Here is an 18,964-nt window from a genome sequence, read left to right on the forward strand (position 1 = left end):
TATAGCTCTCTGCACGATGTGAGGAGAAACCAATTCAAATTCATTTATACTTGAAAAGGAATAGCTCTGTCAATGGAACATCCCATTACTATGATTTAGATTACTTCTATTTCCACAGGACACGGATGTGATATTTGCAAGTGATACATTAGTGGCCATCTCGTGCCGACGAAGCGTTGCATATCACTCAGTATACTCACGGTGAGAATGTCACAGCTCAATGCCACAGTGCATCCCTCGATGCTCAGTGAAGGCAGCAGCAGAAAGAAGACAGAGTGAACCAACACAATTTTAATAAACTCATCACTTTGAACTTTCACATGTGTCAGAGAACATCTTGGAACCCAGATTACCTTTCTCTTTGTTTGATTAACATAAATCAGCTCCAAGGCTTACCACAACGCTACAATGGTGTCTCATTTCCCTCTGATCTTGTACCGATTGACCCTCCAGTTAGTTAAAGGGGAGAGACACCTATTTTAAGCACAAAGATACGCTTATTGGTCATGGGGAGTATGATTTAGCCTCTGAAAATGGTTCTGGAAGAGCTTCGTCTTATTTAAGGAACAATGTAGAGTTTGAACGACATGACAAGAGGAGGCCCTGTCCATCACAAAGTGAGAGGAGCTATTTCAGAAGCCCCTGGTCGCGTGGAGAAAAGTCCCATAATGTAGCGTGACTGACAGGGGGAGCATTGCCACAGCTTGGAGGGGCGTGAAACTCTCCTACCTGAATAACCAGTACAAGAGATGTGTTAAAAAATATCTCTTTGACGGAAAAAGGCTCAAGTCTGGGAAACTGTAAGGTGATAAGTCAGCTACAACTCCCAGTGTGCATTTCAGCAGGAAACACCCAATCACAGAGCTTAAACTGTGGCACAGAATCTACTGGAGCCCCGTGAGTTACCGTCTACCGTAACTTGCATTGGGAGAGTCAAGTGGGCCGCTCTACATCCCCCTGAGTTACCGTCCACCGTAACTTGCATTGGGACAGTCAAGTGGGCTGCTCTACATTCCCCTGAGTCACCGTCCACCGTAACTTGCATTAGGACAGTCAAGTGGGCCGCTCTACATTCCCGTGAGTTACCGTCCACCGTAACTTGCATTAGGACAGTCAAGTGGGCCGCTCTACATTCCCGTGAGTTACCGTCCACCGTAACTTGCATTGGGATAATCAAGTGGGCCGGTCTACATCCCCAAGTTACGTCCAGTGGCGGTGCGTCCATAAAGGGCGCTAGGGCGGAGCCCCTCTTAAAATTTTGAGATGAAAAAAAAAGAAGAAGAAAAAAATATAATATATACTGTCAAAAAACATTATCTACCAAATCATTTAAATAGCAAATATACCGTGTTGACGCGCTCCATGTGTGTGGGAGACCGTCAGCCTGTCAACAACCACTTATGTTAAATGTGACGTAAATAATATATCGCCACTCGTCTTCACTCAGAGAAGCTCCGCCCCATTTTCGGGGCGTCAGCCCAACGTGTGTGTGCGGCAGCGAGCAAACATTTCACGGTCTTTTCGGCAAGGATGGCTTCTCATTGGCGGATGAAACGTGAATCTTGGGGCGCAAAAATGTGCGCCCTGGCCAATGACATCGTTTCTTATTTTACGTGACTGGACTATTCGGCCAATCAGAGACCGGTATCGTTCCCTCAGCCCAGAGAGCTCCACGGAGCTACGCGAGCAGGTTGCTAACCGGAGCTGGTTAGCTGGAGCTCAGTGAGTAATGCGCTGTTTAGTTTCCCCTGTCTGTTGTTCCAAAGTCCTGAGACTGAAACTCTCTGGACTACAACGGGGTGAGGGATCTAAAGAGCTTCAGACAAGTGTAAGAAGCACGAATCTTGCCGCAGTTATCTAGCTAAGAGCATGGAGCTAACGAGCTAACAGCATGAAGCTAACCCTGTTTGCAGAGCAGCAGAAGGAGACCGAACTGGCATCGAAAACACAACAAAGAAGTTCTGAAAAACAGACACATTCCCTCCAGAATGATGGAAACAGGCTTGTCACAGACATGATTGACTTTAACCAGAGAGTTATTGAGAAGTTTGCCAACTTTAAAGAGAGGAGGGCTACTTTTCTTTACACGTAGTGGGTCTACTCTGTCAAACACCCAATGTCACATGTGCTGCATCTCTTTCTGACTCTATTCTGCTCTGAACCTCTTTCATGTGAGGGTGAAACTCTTTTATTTTGTAAACCTCTGAAACCCAACCCAAAGTTTCTTAAAGCATTCTGCTCTGAACCTCTCATGCCCAAAGTTACAGTGTGTTGATAGTTGTTATTGGACAGTGTTGAGCACGCTGTGTTCTTGAAATAAAGCTTTGTTTTTTACAATATTCTACTCAAAACCTTTTCTTCTCATTGTTGAGTGCTATTTAAACCGCGTCGCCCAACTGCGCCCCCCCCCCCCAAAAATGTACCAGCCGCCACTGGTTACGTCTACCGTAACTTGCATTGGGAGAGTCAAGTGGGCAGCTCTACATCACCTGAAGGTACCTGGTGTTTGAGACCCTGAACTGGTCTGTATCTCGACAGGCTTTACTCGTGGATGAGGATCCACTCAGGATGAGGTCCCTGTCTGGCCCAGTTCCTTCACTGTTAACCGGACCAACAGGCTGGACAGTAAGCAGAAGCGTGGCGTACCCAGAGGCTCTGTGCTGAGATGCAGTCAGTTATGCCTTTAACTTGAGCTGCTCAGGTCCAACTTTAGTCATTGGTTTTTACGAATATGTTTGCCACTAATGGTGGACGTAAATTGCGTATTGGTCATGTCAGAGATGGCAACCCTCCATTTGAAAAACTCTGGTGAGATGGTTGAGGTCTGGCATTGACCTTGAAAGGTTACGGTTAGGATAGGTCCTCAACAGAAACTCTCGCAGGAGTCTTGCTGGAGTTTTCCGATTTACCATCTAGACAGGAGTCTAAGCAGCATAAAGCGTCTCTTTTGGATTACGTTTCGGATGAATTTCGTAACTGTGGCGAGATGAATTGTTCCCAACTGCAATGACAAAATGCACAAATCAACAATATTCGCTGAGGCTTTTTGGGAGTTGCAGTTCATAAAGGCGTCCCCAATGACAAACTACCAGAAAGGAAAAATTACATTAAATCACAGGAACTAAGTGAAGATTATTAAAAACTGTTCAAGGATTATTGAATAAATCCTGAACCAGAACCAATGCCATAAAACACACCATTGACTTCCATCATGGGAATTAAAGGATCCAAGGAAATCTAGGCCTCTGACCATTAGTTATTTTAATTAGTGCAACATAACTAGTTTGTAGAAAAACACCCCTTCAGCCTTCATGAGTAAAAAGGTACATACATTAGAGTTACCTGTAAACTAGGGCAGCAAAACAAACAAACAGGTTGACTACCCTCATAATCCAAGTCATTGTTTCAGACTGTGAACTGGTTTTATACAACACCCCATACTTCCCAGCATCCCTCCACATGCTGATGAAGACCAGCGCCGGCCTACCTTCCTCATAGCCCCAGCCCAGCTCATTTTTCCCCGGGTTATAATCCGACTCCTCATTCACGCCGTCGGCCATGGTGCCTCTGCAGTCTGCTCACTGCGGGTAGAAACCAGTCCTTCCTCCCAGTAGATGCCCAGTCACACTGGTTTGGACCGTTCACTCGGACACAAACTAAAGTCTGCTGGACGGGTTCCCAACGGAGCAGCGACTCCCTCGGCCTTTCACTTTCTCCTTTCTGTCTTCTGTCTGTTCTCTGGATTTTGTTCTTGTTTCTAATCTGAGTGTCTTCTTTTCCCTTTATGTCCTCTCTCTCTCTCTCTCTCTCTCACTCTTGTCTTCTCACAGCTACTGACTGAAGTGTGTGGAGCTCTCTGTGTCTCTCTTTATTCTGTCGCTCCTCCTCCTCTCTCTCTCTCGCTCTCTCTCTCTCCACTTTGTTCTGCTGCTATCCCCCCTCTCTCTCTCTGTCTTACTTCCTTTCTCTCTCTCGTTTACTCTGCAGACTGCAGGTGCGCTCGCCCCAAATAATCTCCACCTTCCCTCTTTGCTCTTACTCTGTTAGCTTTCGTCATTCTTTCCTCTCTAGCACATAATGAATGTTTCTCAGTTGCAGTTTGACTTGTATGATACTTTGTTTTGGGTAGCCTGGCGTGTGTGTGGTGTGTGTGTGTGTGTGTGTGTGTGTGTGTGTGTGTGTGTGTGTGTGTGTGTGTGTGTGTGTGTGTGTGTGTGTGTGTGTGTGTGTGTGTGTGTGTTGGCATGCCGGCAGGAAGGTCATGCTGGTGTTTCGGTTGGACGCCATGCACAGACCCAGGGTGTAGGAAACAGCAATGGTTGAGAAAACAAGCAGAAAGCAGCGGGGGGGAGGGGGGGTGAAAGGCCAAACTGTTCTCCAACCTTGATGACTTCAAGATGGACTGAGAAACTCTCGCACATTAAATGGTCATAATACTGAGACCATTAAACACACCCGCGGTCAGACCCGTCATGCTCTTTCAAACATGGACCAGATATGATCTGTTATCTGGATTCTTTTACAAAAGCGTGTGTGAAAGGTCAAGAGGGATAAATAGTTCATGTTCCCTTTTTTGTTCTTCCTTGTTTCATTTCCTTCTCCCTTCATCCCATGTTCTCCAGGCTGCTGGTGTTAATTACCCTACATTCCTTATCAGGAAAGTGTCCTTAGAGCATCTAAATGCAGCCGAGCTCCCCTGTTCCACCACCGAGGATCGTGTTTTATCTATAGGGACATCCAAGATGGCATTTATCATGTTTTATCTATAGGGACATCCAAGAGGGCATTTATCATGTTTTATCTATAGGGACATCCAAGATGGCATTTATCGTGTTTTTTCCACTTGAGGGCACGTTATCATGTTTTATCTATAGGGACATCCAAGAGGGCATTTGTCGTGTTTCTTCCACTTGAGGGCACGTTATCGTGTTTTATCTATAGGGACATCCAAGTGGGCATTTATCGTGTTTTCTCCACTTGAGGGCACGTTATCGTGTTTTATCTACAGGGACATCCAAGAGGGCATTTATCATGTTTTCTCCACTCAAAGGGGACCCTGTTTCCATTATTGTGTTTTCTCCATACAAGGCACTTCCTGAAGGCATTCCCATATACACAATCAGTGCACTTGCCCATCCGTACATTGAAAGAGTCAACGGTTACTTTAATCCTGTCCTTCCCGGTCATGAGGACATCCCTTAATAAGGCTATTCTAAAAAATCCACCACCCTCATTCTGTTTCAAAAGGCTTTTTCAAGTTTAGCTTAAGCTGATATGAGGCTGAGTTTTTCAAATCAGGTGAAAATCATTATATTTAACAAAGAAAAAGCGTATCTAATTTGGGCCAACTGTTTCAGCTCCATTAAAATATAAAACATATTCCACTCATCGCTCATCACTGATAGAGGGACCTCCAGGGGCTTGCCTCTGCTTTTCATTCTTAACTTCTTCAATCTTCTGCTGACCTCTCCTGATCTCAGATCACCAACAGATCCACCTGAGCTACGCTCATGGACCTCACTCCCAGGCTGCATGTGACGGTTCTCCTTTCCATAATGTTGAATAGATAAACATTTGATCCCCCCAAAAAGAGGTAGATGATTGTTTATGCTGATTGTGCCTCAATTTACCTGCATTTTTGTTCTATTGCTGCAATCCATAATCGGATGACCATCGAGTGTCCCCTATTCTTAAAGTCAGTTATTTCATAAACTTATCATGTGATATGGCAGCATGCAGTCCGACCTCACCGTTTATTTCTATTTTATTTTCTACTTTTTATCATTGCGAATGATTTCACGTCCAGTGTGGATATCGTGAATGAGAACAACCGGCCTGTAATCTCATCCAAGCAATATAAAAAAAATGAAATGTTCTTCTGCTCCTACAAATATGTTGCAATACTCCTCAATCATATTCCTTTGGCTAGGCTGGTGAGATGGCTACAGAAGCCCTGAGGGACAAGTGACAAATAAAATGTGTGGTGATCCATCTTCTAAATGTTGTAATCCTTATTTCAGCCACAAGAGGTTGAAGCGTCCACTGCTCCATGTTTTAAATATGACTTAACACGTTCACATTTATTTTTATTTTTTGGGGGTTTAGAGTGCATGGAGAAATTTAACCTCACCTGCATTTTATTTTAAGGAGTAAAGAAAGATGATTTTCACCTTTTGTTGAGTCATATAAACGAAGGAAAGTTACAAAATAAACATTGATCAGACTTTCTTTTTAATTAACCAGAAAATATTGTTTATACATAAAAGTGCATATTTCTTTTAATACATCTTGATATTTCCTGAATCATTGTTTAGCATGATATTTATTATATGCTTATGTGTTGCATGTTTTAATGTGTGCATTGACAGTGTTGTGAAATGGTGCCCTGTATTATAATATTTGCTTTAAAAAATAATATTATTATTACTCTTAATTCTCATAGTTCATTTGAATAACTTTTGTCATTTTAATATTTTTCTTTTCTTATGATAGCACTCACATCTTTTCACGAATTAAATGTGAAGACACGCCTTTTGGCAAACTCCAACAATATGTGTTAATATGCACTGTCCTATAATTAACCATAACATAAAAATAACAAAGAAGCACACGCAGAATACAATTATAATAATTACATCACTTTGCTTCCCCCTGCAGGAAATGATGAGCCACTACAGCTCACCTGTACGTGTACTTCCTGCTTTTTAGACGGTTCTCTCTGTTGTCATAATGAACTCATTTAAAACTCTGAACTATGTTTCCATCACTTAGCATTGCATTCTTGCTGCCATCAACTGGCTGTTACATAGATGGCAATAGAAATATGGAGCATTAACAACATTTCAGGAACAATAACATAGTTATTTTCTTTGGGTTTTTTTTTCCAACTATATATTGACACCTGGTATCCTTATTTTTTCCTTCATACATTCACACGATAAAGTTTAATTTGCATAATTTGTCTTTAACTTACCTGTGGTCAAAAGTAACTAAGGAGATTTACTTAGAAACTTCATTGCACTGAATACTACTTTGATTTGCTTGGTATAAAAAGTTCATTTACAAAGCTGTTTGAACACAAACATACACATCGACTTGTTCATAGATTACACCTCAAAGCCAACGGTTATACAGATGAAACTAGTAGTCTCTGCACGGTAAAGACAAATCAATAGTCAGCTGTTATGATAATTATTATTCTCCTTTTTCTTGCAAAATGCCAAATATGTCATGGTTGCTGCTCTTCAAATATGAGGATTTGCTGCTTTCCCTATTAATTATTTCGATTATTTTCATTTCGTCAAAAAATCAATTAATTAATCAAGAAAGTGATCTTCACGTGACACCATCTCCACCTCGACCAGCAACAGAGGCGGTCTACTTGTTTATCATTATTTAGTAAATTGTCCTCATTAAACTTAGTTACTTAATTATATTGTATAACTAAACGTGTCATATTAAAAATGAAAAAAGATGTCAGACTTGAAAAGTAGTGATGACTTTTCTAAACGTCAGCCCATCACATTTGAGCTGTGGGTCCATTTGTGTGAGCGATGTAGCCGCTAGAGGCTAAACTTGTCTTATGACAGTTTTTAACCATTTTATTTTGCAACTAGAACAGGTACTCGGTAGAGCGCATACCTTCGCATATCACAAGGTTGGGCATTGAATTATGAACATTTTGGCATTAGTTGCATGCCAATTGGATAAAAATATGGTAAAGATAAGATTTTGACCTTTTCATGACCTTGACCGATCGATCCCAAAATTTTATCAAATGGTCCCCGGATAATAACCAATCATCCCACCAAATTGCATGCGATTCAAGAAGATGTTGACCTTTTCATGACCATGACCGTGACCTTTTACCCGATCGATCCCAAAATCGAATCAAATGGTCTCTGGATAATAACCAATCATCCCACCAAATTGCACGCGATTCGGTTAAATACTTTTTGAGTTATGCGAGTAACACGCATACAAATAAATAAATAAATACACGGCGATCAAAACATAACCTTCCGCATTTTCAATGCGAAGGTAATAATCTAATATAAATCAATAGTTTCAATAGTCCTGCGCCCGCTGACTTCCATCCAACTATTGCAATAAAGAACCAAAGTTAATAAACCAGGAGAAAGAAGAACGCTGAATTTTCCGAGGAGTCCCTGAAGGCATCATTCTGTAGCGTGGCGTGGGCGGACCGTGTGACGTAGGGCGGAGGCTCTGGCTGTTTATTGTTCCTTCCCCGACACCGACAGAGGAAAAGCAGGCTTAACAAGCTGTCCGCTTCCCCGCGAGTCCACACGGTTCACAGTCGGGTTTTAAACGAAAGGTGTAACGCGCGAGACAGCTGACCGCACGAACCAGGGGCCATGGCGTACGCGTACCTGTTCAAGTACATCATCATCGGAGACACGGGTGAGTCGCGAGACATGTCAGTTAGCATGCAGCGCGCGCGGAGCTAGTGGTGTATTTCCGCAGTGTTGGACAGTCCAATGACGTGGTAAAAGCGGAGCGAGGCGAGGGGCGGGATGACAGCTCCGATTCTTCCCCGTTAACACGTTTATATTATGTTATTAACACCCGACAGCCCCGGGGAAAGAGACACGGACACTCTGACTTAACGGTTCCATAAACTAGTTTCGCGGGGCGGTTGTTGACACATTTGGGCCTTTTGTCCGTCCGCGTCGAGGGTAGGGGTGTTAGCCTAGCTAGCCTAGCATTAGCGGTTACACTAAAATATTTGATTAAACAGCTGTTACAGCGACATTAAGTGGTTAATTAGCTCACTTTTCGCATACAATAAGCTCATAATACTCGTCTCTTCGTGTCGCGGGCCCGTCCGTTAAATTAAACACGTTACACGAGCTCAGCTTCTTGTCACAGAAGGCCAACACGTCAAGCTAAAGCCTGTCAATATTCCCTCTAAAATGGCGTAGAAGCACTGTTTCCGACCCAAATGTTTAACGTGAGCTGGCCGCCCTGATGAGCGGCCTGCCCGGTCACACCGGCGGCAGGTGCATCGGTGCTCCGGCTGTATTGTGACGATGCTTCAGTGTTTCACTACCCGGAGACAGGGCTCGCTGCAGGGAGACGTGTCTGAGGAGCATCGTGCAGGAGGCCAAACCAAAGACAAATACACAGTACAAACAAATGTCTCCCGTCAAGACGGTTGAGTCATGTGAATACGTGTGTGATCGTACTGTACAGACCCAGGCAGTTATTACAGTGTGTTGAAACAGAATCGTAATGCGTGTTGACTTGATCACTGGTGGACTGGAAGTCTACTACCTTTTTATTGAGACACCTGTTTTTGCTTGATGTTGTTGTTGTTGTTTATCTCTAATAGTGAGTACTGAAGAGAGATGCAGCTTAGCTTGATTACATGCACGTCTACTCCAGAAATACTCTGCATCTAAAGCAGTATATGTGTGTTTCTAATTTGGGTGAGTGTTGCCCAAGCTTTTTTTCTTTCATTCAGCAACATGAGAGGGTACACATGATCATTGCGACAGCAGGTTTCCCTTTCACTGGTCTTAGCTGGAGTAATATGACATGTCTGTTTTGGTAGTTCAGTCTTGTGTAATGTGTGTATAGTATCTGGTGTGTTTACATTTCGAGGCGGCTTTCATTGCAGAGCTGACGTGTTGAATTCAATTTGATTGTGCAGGTGTGTGTGTGTTTTTTGTGCCCACTCCGATAGACACGCACACTCTGTCTGTGACATTTCCTCTGGTCGGCAGCATTACACCTGCTCCCAAATGGCACCATGGGCTGGCATAAAAATCCCAAACACATTGCGTTTGTCCACGTCGAGCCATGACATCATAGGTCCTTTTTTATTGGAAAGAAAAGAAGGGGATCACTTCGTGGACCTTCAGCTGTTGGTGAACATATTTGACTGATATCTGTTATGGAACAGAAGAGGCACATGACCTGGAATATCGATTCAGTCTCCCCATAACAGCGTGTGTGTGTGTGTGTGTTCCACAGAAGCTTCCAAAACTTGTTTTTCTGAAGCACAAACCCAGTTGGCTTACTTGTTAATTTTTTCCCAATGTAAATTAAAAGACTAGATTTGGGCTGATGATCTGATAACGGTATATATATTTATATATGTGTGTGTGTATATACACACACGTATCATTTTAATACTCTAAATGTAATGTTTTGTGCTGCATAAAGGAGACAGTTTTTGATATCACATTGCATAATCCCTCTATTTGACCGTGCTGCTTCTGGCCATACCCTGAAAACATCAATATGTAGTAAGATAAAATTAAATAGTAAACCTAGAAAGAAAGAAAAAGGCATACAAGACACAAAGAGACATGTATTTTTGTAGTAACCTTTCTGAGATGACATTTATTTTTCACGAGGTCTCAACATATAAGAAGTCGGTCCGGTTCTGTTGACATCGGTGTGATTGTTTAATCGGATGAGTTTGTTGGTTATTCCAAAGACAACTTGACACGAGCCACACATTTTTGTCTGTAGGACAGAAAAGGAGATTCGGAAGTTGTTTTTCCAAAGGTTAAAGCTAAGTTGACACCAACCCCCAAAAAGCAGTTGTTGAAATTATGTTATTTATGTAATCATATGTGTGTGTGTATATATATTCATTTATTTATTTTAAATAGTCAAAATGTAGTATTTTTGCTTAGCATCTTTGAAGCTGTAAACAATTTTTCATTTTTGACGATTTACTTTATATTTGACTAAATCCATGGATACATTAGAAAGAAGATGTTCAACAATTGGAAGGAATTATTTTCGCATTATTATCATAGAGGGATGTGATTTCATTTTGTAATCGTTTGACTCATTTGTCAACCTACTGGCCTCTTACCCTGACGAGAGCGACAGCAGATATGTTATCAGTTCTGTATTTGTTATCGTCCAATCATATTGCTCCTCTACAGTTTAATGCAAGCTGTCGGGTCCTTCTGGTAGAGATTCCCTGTCCAGGTGTTATCTGGCCTTCATTATCCGAGGCTCATCGAGGTCTGCAGTAGGATCAGTCCGCGTTGTCCATTTGTATCCTAGTAACTGTCGAGTCCGCTCAGATGAATAACACATCCACAAGAGCAGCAGCGTGGTCCTCTCAGGTCTCTGTGGCAACACATGCACGATTACAGAAAGTCACTGTTTTTATATGTTTCTGCTCTCCATTTGGCTCACAGGTCTAACCCGCACCACGCCAGCCGGGGACTGATTCGTGTCAGTTTGGCTGGTCCACACTCGAAGATTTAGTCAAATCCGCTCACATAATGTCTCACCTTTTCATTTTTCCACGGCCGCCATGCCTGTGGTGGCTGTGATGACGATGTCGGTCAGCCTGCTTCCCAATTGGCTTCTTTCCCTCCTGTCTGCGTCGTCCACGGTCCTACCCAAAATCAAATGTATATATTTATACAATTTATTTATATAATGTATATATACATATATATATATAGTTATATAATTTATATAATGTATTTATATAATGTACACTACCGTTCAAAAGTTTGGGATCACCCAGACAATTTCGTGTTTTCCATGAAAACTCACACTTTTATTTATCAAATGAGTTGCAAAATGTATCGACAATATAGTCAAGACATTGACAAGGTTAGAAATAATGATTTGTATTTGAAGTATTAATTTTTTTTCTTCAAACCTTGCTTTCGTCAAAGAATGCTCCTTTTGCAGCAATTCCAGCATCGCAGACCTTTGGCATTCTAGCTGTTAATTTGTTGAGGTAATCTGTTGAAATGTCACCCCACGCTTCCTGAAGCACCTCCACAAGTTGGATTGGCTTGATGGGCACTTCTTGAGGACCATACGGTCAAGCTGCTCCCACAACAGCTCAATGGGGTTGAGATCTGGTGACTGGCCACTCCATTACAGACAGCAGACCAGCTGCCTGCTTCTTCCCTCAATAGTTCTTGCACAATGTGGAGGTGTGCTTTGGGTCATTGTCCTGTTGGAGGAGGAACTTGGCTCCAATCAAGCGCTGCCCACAGGGTATGGCATGGCGTTGCAAAATGGAGTGATAGCCTTCCTTATTTAAAATCCCTTTTACCTGGTACAAATCTCCCACTTTACCAGCACCAAAGCAGCCCCAGACCATCACATGACCTCCACCATGCTTGACAGATGGTGTCAGGCACTCTTCCAGCATCTTTTCACCTGTTCTGCATCTCACAAATGTTCTTCTGTGTGATCCAAACACCTCAAACTTGGATTCATCTGTCCAGAACACCTTTTCCAATCTTCCTCTGTCCAATGCCTGTGTTCTTTTGCCCATACCAATCTTTTCTTTTATTGGCCAGTCTCAGATATGGCTTTTCTTTGCCACTCTGCCTAGAAGGCCAGCATCCCGGAGTCGCCTCTTCACTGTCGACGTTGACACTGGCGTTTTGCAGGTACCATTTAAAGAAGCTGCCAGTTGAGGACCTGTGAGGCGTCTATTTCTCAAACTAGAGACTCTAATGTACTTGTCTTCTTGCTGAGTTGTGCACCGGGGCCTCCCACTTCTCTTTCTGCTCTGGTTAGAGCCCGTTTGTGCTGTTCTCTGAAGGGAGTAGTACACACCGCTGGAGGACATTTTCAGTTTCTTTGCAATTTCTCTCATGGAATAGCCTTCATTTCTAAGAACAAGAATAGACTGGCGAGTTTCACATGAAAGTTATTTTTTTCTGGCCATTTTGAGAGTCTTATCGAACCCACAAATGTGATGCTCCAGATAATCAACTAGCTCAAAGGAAGGCCAGTTTCATAGCTTCTCTCATCAGCAAAACAGTTTTCAGCTGTGCTAACATAATTGCACAAGGGTTTTCTAATCATCCATTAGTCTTCTAAGGCGATTAGCAAACACAATGTACCATTAGAACACTGGAGTGATAGTTGATGGAAATGGGCCTCTATACACCTATGGAGATATTTAATTAGAAACCAGATGTTTCCACCTAGAATAGTCATTTACCACATTAACAATGTATAGTGTATTTCTGATTGATTTAATGTTATCTTCATTGAAAAAAACAATGCTTTTCTTTGAAAAATAAGGACATTTCTAAGTGATCCCAAACTTTTGAACGGTAGTGTATATATATATATACTGTATGTATATTTATTTAATGTGTAGATATATATTTAGATAATGTATATTTAACATATATAATATATATTTATATGATATACATTTATATATCACAGTATGTGTGTGTGTATATATATATAATATGTGTGTATAAGTATATACATATATTTGTATATACCCCAAACTTTTGAACGGCAGTGTATATATATTATATATCACGGTGTGTGTATATATGTATATATATATACACACACACGCAGTTAGAAAGGTGATGCACAGGATAAGTGTTTGGGGGCGGAAGAAAAAAAACTTCCAAAACGGCAGTTTTTCTAGTTTTTTGTGCATCTTTGTGTCCTAAATGCACGTATTCAGACTTTCTTATCCTACGGTGTTGGGCTTCCACTTAAAAGGTGAGTCTGTGTGACCGTCTGGGTTCAATAAAAATAAAAAATCCTTTTCACGCCCCTGTGTTACTTTAAAACACATTTCCCTTTTCAGAAAGAAAACCGCCGAAAGTGCAACTGATTAAATAATATTTATGGTGACACTGACTCTTCAATGTGTCATTGAGCCTTTCTGGAGTTAAAAAGCAGCACTCACTGGGGCATCCGGGAGCAGTAAGACGCTCACCATGCCCCCCCCCCCCCCCCTCTTCTCCGTGTAGCTCTCTGCTGTCTAATAGTTCCCCAAATAATACTTAAAGAAAATGAAACGCATTCATTCGTGGTCGTTTGCGGTGAGACTTTCCTCTCCGGTGAGGGGCGGAGGCCCGACGCCCTCAGAGCGAGTCATCGTGGATTAAACCCTCCAGGTCAATAGAAAGGAAAGATGTGAACTCTGTTTTTCCGTTTGATTTTCTGTCTCCATGCTGGATCAGGGGAGCTCTGGTGGGCTCTGGTACTCAACATGTTGACACACAATGACTTGAACCGCCTTACATTGATTACTCAACACGCAAACTTGTGTGTCTGGGTTAAGTGTTCTCTGCTTTGTTAAATGATACATTTTTATTTGGGAATGTGTCTCCTAAGGAGCGCTTCCTTGTATGAAGTCATCCTCTCCGTGTACTTAGGAACTCTGTGACTGCGTCATCGTCACAGACCTTTGGACCGTGGAAATACACACGACGACGATGATGATGATAACGCATGAATGCATTTCTTAAGGGAGCGTCATGGACTCCTCGATGGCGGCCCTCCAGGTTTCAACATGGATCTGTTCACAGTGACGCGTCTTCAGAAAGATAACGGGTGTTTCCTCTGGACGCATTCACACTGATTTAGAACCAGCGCTCCCACGTCTCTCGGCTTCGGCCGGGACTCGGCACCGACGTGTCTTTTCTCAGACCTCCCGTCACATTCCTGACTCATGTTCCTGCTTCCCGGGAGCGGAGCGGTGAGTCATCCACCTGCCGAGCTCCACCCCTCATCTGCAGTTCCATCCATTGATGAATCGGGCGGAACCACCAGGACCGCCAGACGATGTGAGCCTCTTATTGATGACGCTTCTATGAAGGCCAGGTTGTAAACATCCTCGCCTTAAAGTACAGCGTGAGCAACAACCGTCTGTTTCTCCCTCTACAATCACCACCGGACCCCCATAGAGAAGCTCCACCCACATTTGCATCTATTCTTTAATTGTATTGGTACTCGAGTAGTGAAGGAGGGATACACTTTGTTCGTGGTTGTGAGACACAGACTGAGAGGGCGTGGCTTAAAGAGCAGCGTGCAGTCTTGTTGCCGGGTAAAGCTGCTTGTGTCTTTTATTGCTAAAACCAAATTGCGATGATAATTAAATCTCTTTCAAACCTAAAGAGGAAGCCGACACGTCGTCCCCTGAAGTCGGTACATGGAACACCCTCCTCTCACCTGGTGACACTGAAACACTTGTTGCCGTGACAACGGCTAAAGCCGTCTCTGAAGGACTGAGGGTCCAGTTAAAGGGTCACCTGTCCCACTGACCAGGTAGAGCTCTGTCCAGGTTGCCCCCGTACAGAATATTGTTGTTGCTCTTCAAGCAGACTTCTTCAGGTGCTCGTCAAAGCGTTCTCCTCCAGGGTTCCTTCGGTCATGGAAAACCCGGAAAAGTCAAGTGTAAGAACCCAGCTTGCAGCCACTTGAAGGCACAGCAGGTTGTGATTGGTTGCCGCCTCAGATGCTCCGCCTCCGGGCCGCAGGTGTTGTGTTGTTGAGCTCGTGGTGCGACGAATCAGGAGACTCTCAGATCGGAGCAGCACAAAAAAAAAGAGGTCAAAGATCACTTCTAGAGACGATCGGGTTACTAATTGACGATCATTGATCTGCCTGAGTGGTGATCCCGTCGCTGTTTGATGATAGCAGCTGGTCTTCATTCATAAAATGATGAGGGAATAAAAGATTGTAGTTCTATGGATTCTAATCTTGTCATTAATAGTTTTGGTACTTGGTGTAAACTCGTATTTCATTTTACAAGATTACACCTGAACGCGTCATGATAATGTTCAAATGTCCCTACGTCGCCCAATACTCATTTTTACTGAACAGAGCCTGAACGCATCACAATGTAACTGTGCTGCTAACGTTACGAGCACTCCTGTTGATGTTAACGAGTGGTTCTCAAGCTGTGGTGCGCGCCCCACTAGAGGGGCGCGCACCACAGCTTGAGAACCACTGGTGTAAACACTCATTGGTTCTTTACAAGGTCACATGATCAGACTAGAAAACCATGAATTATGTCCTGAATATTTGCTGATTCACACCGTGATGGTTGACATTAAACTGTGTGATAACTCCGGGTCCGTCACACCGCTACATGCTACGTGCTACATGCTAATCGTCTGCTGTCTCAGCCGTGCTGCGTCGTGAGCGTCCGTTGACGCGCGTGTGAAGGAGGCCACGCCCAAGCGGTCGTGCCGCCCCCGGATAGCCGCCCTGCTCCTTCCCCGCCGTCTCTGATCATCATCGTCACCATCGTCTGACTCACGCAGGGACGCCTGCCTAGCAACGCCCTGCTGCCTGGCGATGGTAACCCTGGGAAACCACGAAGGAGGAAGAACACGTCCCTCCCTGTCACCTCCTTGTCAGCCAACGCTGGCCTTCTCATCAGCATCCTCCCTCCCACTCATCCCCCCCCCTCCTCCCTGTTGACAGCGCTGTGTCACTCCCTCAAGCCTCTGCCGGCTCATTGGCTCCAGCCCACGTCTGCAAAACAAGCATCAAAACGGCCTTTTGTCTGTCGGACACTCTGGTCCTTTCCCAAAGAGTTGTGCATTTTAAATTAAATCACGTTTAATATTAACTTGAAGGGAAGATGATTTCACATTTTACAAACCGAAAGAGAGAAAAAAACATCTTTGAAATGGAAACTTTCTTTCTTACGATGTCGATCCTTTACAATTTCCATCATTTAGAATTTCTATTTTTGGAATTTCTATTTTTGTGTGTGTATATAATGTAGAGCAACAGTACTTTTTCTAGTAACTTTACCACAACGATACACAAGTTTGTAATATTTCCAATATACAAAGATGTCATCAGTAGGCTCCCTCCGTCAATAGATAGTCACGCACCTTTTTATTTTAATTAACATCTTAAAGCAATCTGTACATTAGCTTTAGAGGTGAATGAAGGGCCGTCAGTAGGTTTAGTGTGGGGGGGGGGAGGCAGATTGGCTTCTGCAGACGTCTACAAGAACCTCTCGTTGATTAATACATTTAAAGACTGAATTTATTGTTGGATTAATTTTCATCCAGTTCATATATCTCCCGATAATAAAATGTTTATTAAGGCCTCACTTGCTATGACCTCCTGATGTGTGATTGTGGAGGATGATGATCGCTTGGCCAATAGAAAGTCTTGATTCTGTGCAGAACGCACAAGGGGGCGGAGCCAAAGCTAACGCTGTACAACCCTCCAGTGGCGAGATCGAGGGTAAAAAACAACCTCTCTTTTTGTCAACATCACCTAGACCTGCAACTAGCTATTGATCCCCCCCCCCCCCCCCCCCCAAGTATTCACCTTCAATAAAATGTCAGGACATGGTGGGAAAAAAACTCCCGTCACGGTTTCCAATCTCAGCTTCCCTGGTGGAACAGATATCACAACTAACACACTAACTCCAGGTAGTTGTGAGGAAAAGAACACGGGAATGATTTTCTATCAAAAGACTTGGTTACAGCCACACACACACACACACACTCACACACACACACACAGGTTTTGTTCTCAAAAAGACTTTGAAGATACTCATTTTATTTGATTATCTGAAACTGCAGGAGCCTCATATTGACTGAGCTGATGTCTGGAAAGCCCTTTTTTATAATATTATACAGTATAATACTGTATTGTATAATATATATATATAAATAAGTGTGAAGATTGACTTGTAGTATGTGTACCTCATGAGTGTAACGGATGTGATTCAGCTCAAAGATTATTTTGACCATGTGACTTATACATGATATCAGCAATACGTGGAGTACGTTGTGTTTATATACCCATATAAAGGCCTTGAGGGTTATAAGAGTCCACTCTGGGAATATAAAAATGTTTTCTAGGTACTCAGACCTCTTGAGATTCTTCCTCAACCGGTTTCTAATGCTCCCCGTGTGTGTTTGTTTTTCCCAGCATGGTCAAGGAAGTAACGTCTCACTGTGTAACCGATGGCTTCTCTCCACACACACACACACACTGTCTCACACACACACGGCTCCGATATGTTGCCATGTCTCATTTTGATGAGGTAAACCTATAAGCAGAGTTCGTACGGCCATTTAAAAACCTGGAAAAGTAAAAACATGGATATTTGTAAATGGTGATATTCAGGCCTGGAAAACAATCCCCAAAGTTTTGGAAAAGTCCTGGAAATGTGTTGTATTCATATGCTTAAGTAGTGAGTTTAAAATAATGAATATGCTTTTTAAAGAATGACACTCAAAATATAAGCCGGAATACGCTTTCTCACACTTTTTTACGCGCTGCAAGTGAACGCACCTTAACTGAAAAGACATGAATGATTATTCTTTTAATCTAAACCCATACGTGTCAAACTCACGTCATTTTATGTGGCCCGCGACGGCATGAAATATATATGATGCCTTTTCTTAAAAAAGGGAGGAAAAAAATCTTGTGCTTTTATTTTGAAGGTCATTTTTTTGCAGCGGACTGCGGTCTGTTCACGCTCCTTCATGCTGCGTTCACGCCAGAGGAGAGGCGAACCCTTGCGTTGCTTTACTAAATGTACTCGCGTGAGTTCAGTCGCCGGACTATTCATCACGTTTTCTTCACTCGCGCCGGAGAGGGGGCGTGGCTTATCGTGGCATATAACAGTTCGTTACCACTGTCCACCACGGAAGAAATACACACTCTTTGTGCTGTTGAGAAAGTCCCACACACGTCGGACCATCAAGCCCTCGAGTCTGGGTTAATAATATTAATATTACATATTATATTATCCGTAGCCGCACGCAGCTTCTCCAGGAGCTGCGTCTGGATGACGGCCGCTTCCAGACGATCAATATCCTCCGTAGGTTCTGATTCAACGGTATGACGTCAGTGACGTCACGCGGAGCATTTCAACAGTCTCAGGTACTTTTACCGCCCGAGTTTAAAAAATCAGCCCGAATGAGGCGCATTTTTCGCGTCCTGTCATTCGCGTGCGTGCGTGTGTGACCACATTGACTTTGTATTAACAAACATCCCCAGTTCCCCTATTATGAATTCCTTCATCAGGTCTATGTCAGTGGTCACTAAGGTTGAAGTGAGTGCTGCTTCATGTTTTTGTGTATTTATAATATAGTTAGAAGAAAAGTTAATGTTGAATATGTGAATCTTTTTTAATTACCCTTGTTTAATTTATTTAGAGTTTGTGTATAAAAGCTGCTCCTCAAGACTCTGACTT

The 18,964-nt window shown here is 43.0% G+C and overlaps 2 protein-coding genes and 1 long non-coding RNA gene across 3 annotated transcripts in view; 1 reads left to right on the forward strand and 2 right to left on the reverse strand.

Moving 5' to 3' along the window:
- ca8 (carbonic anhydrase VIII) overlaps positions 1 to 3,660 on the reverse strand; it is a 28,927-nt gene extending 25,267 nt beyond the window's left edge. Inside the window, exon 1 of the mRNA XM_056421218.1 lies at positions 3,488 to 3,660. Coding sequence (XP_056277193.1) covers positions 3,488 to 3,560 — 73 coding nt within the window. The 5' untranslated portion in view covers positions 3,561 to 3,660. The remainder of the gene's footprint in view (positions 1 to 3,487) is intronic.
- A 4,568-nt stretch (positions 3,661 to 8,228) lies between these two features.
- Positions 8,229 to 18,964, forward strand: part of rab2a (RAB2A, member RAS oncogene family) — a 36,819-nt gene continuing 26,083 nt past the window's right edge. The window contains exon 1 of the mRNA XM_056420572.1: positions 8,229 to 8,421. Coding sequence (XP_056276547.1) covers positions 8,376 to 8,421 — 46 coding nt within the window. The 5' untranslated portion in view covers positions 8,229 to 8,375. The remainder of the gene's footprint in view (positions 8,422 to 18,964) is intronic.
- On the reverse strand, positions 10,338 to 12,246 carry LOC130197727 (uncharacterized). The gene is made up of 3 exons (XR_008832521.1): positions 11,663 to 12,246; positions 11,283 to 11,389; positions 10,338 to 11,115 (listed from the first exon to the last, which is right to left on the reverse strand). It is a non-coding gene; the product is annotated as an uncharacterized LOC130197727 (long non-coding RNA).

The sequence above is a fragment of the Pseudoliparis swirei genome, chromosome 8, assembly GCF_029220125.1.
Source record: "Pseudoliparis swirei isolate HS2019 ecotype Mariana Trench chromosome 8, NWPU_hadal_v1, whole genome shotgun sequence".
NCBI lineage: Eukaryota > Metazoa > Chordata > Actinopteri > Perciformes > Liparidae > Pseudoliparis > Pseudoliparis swirei.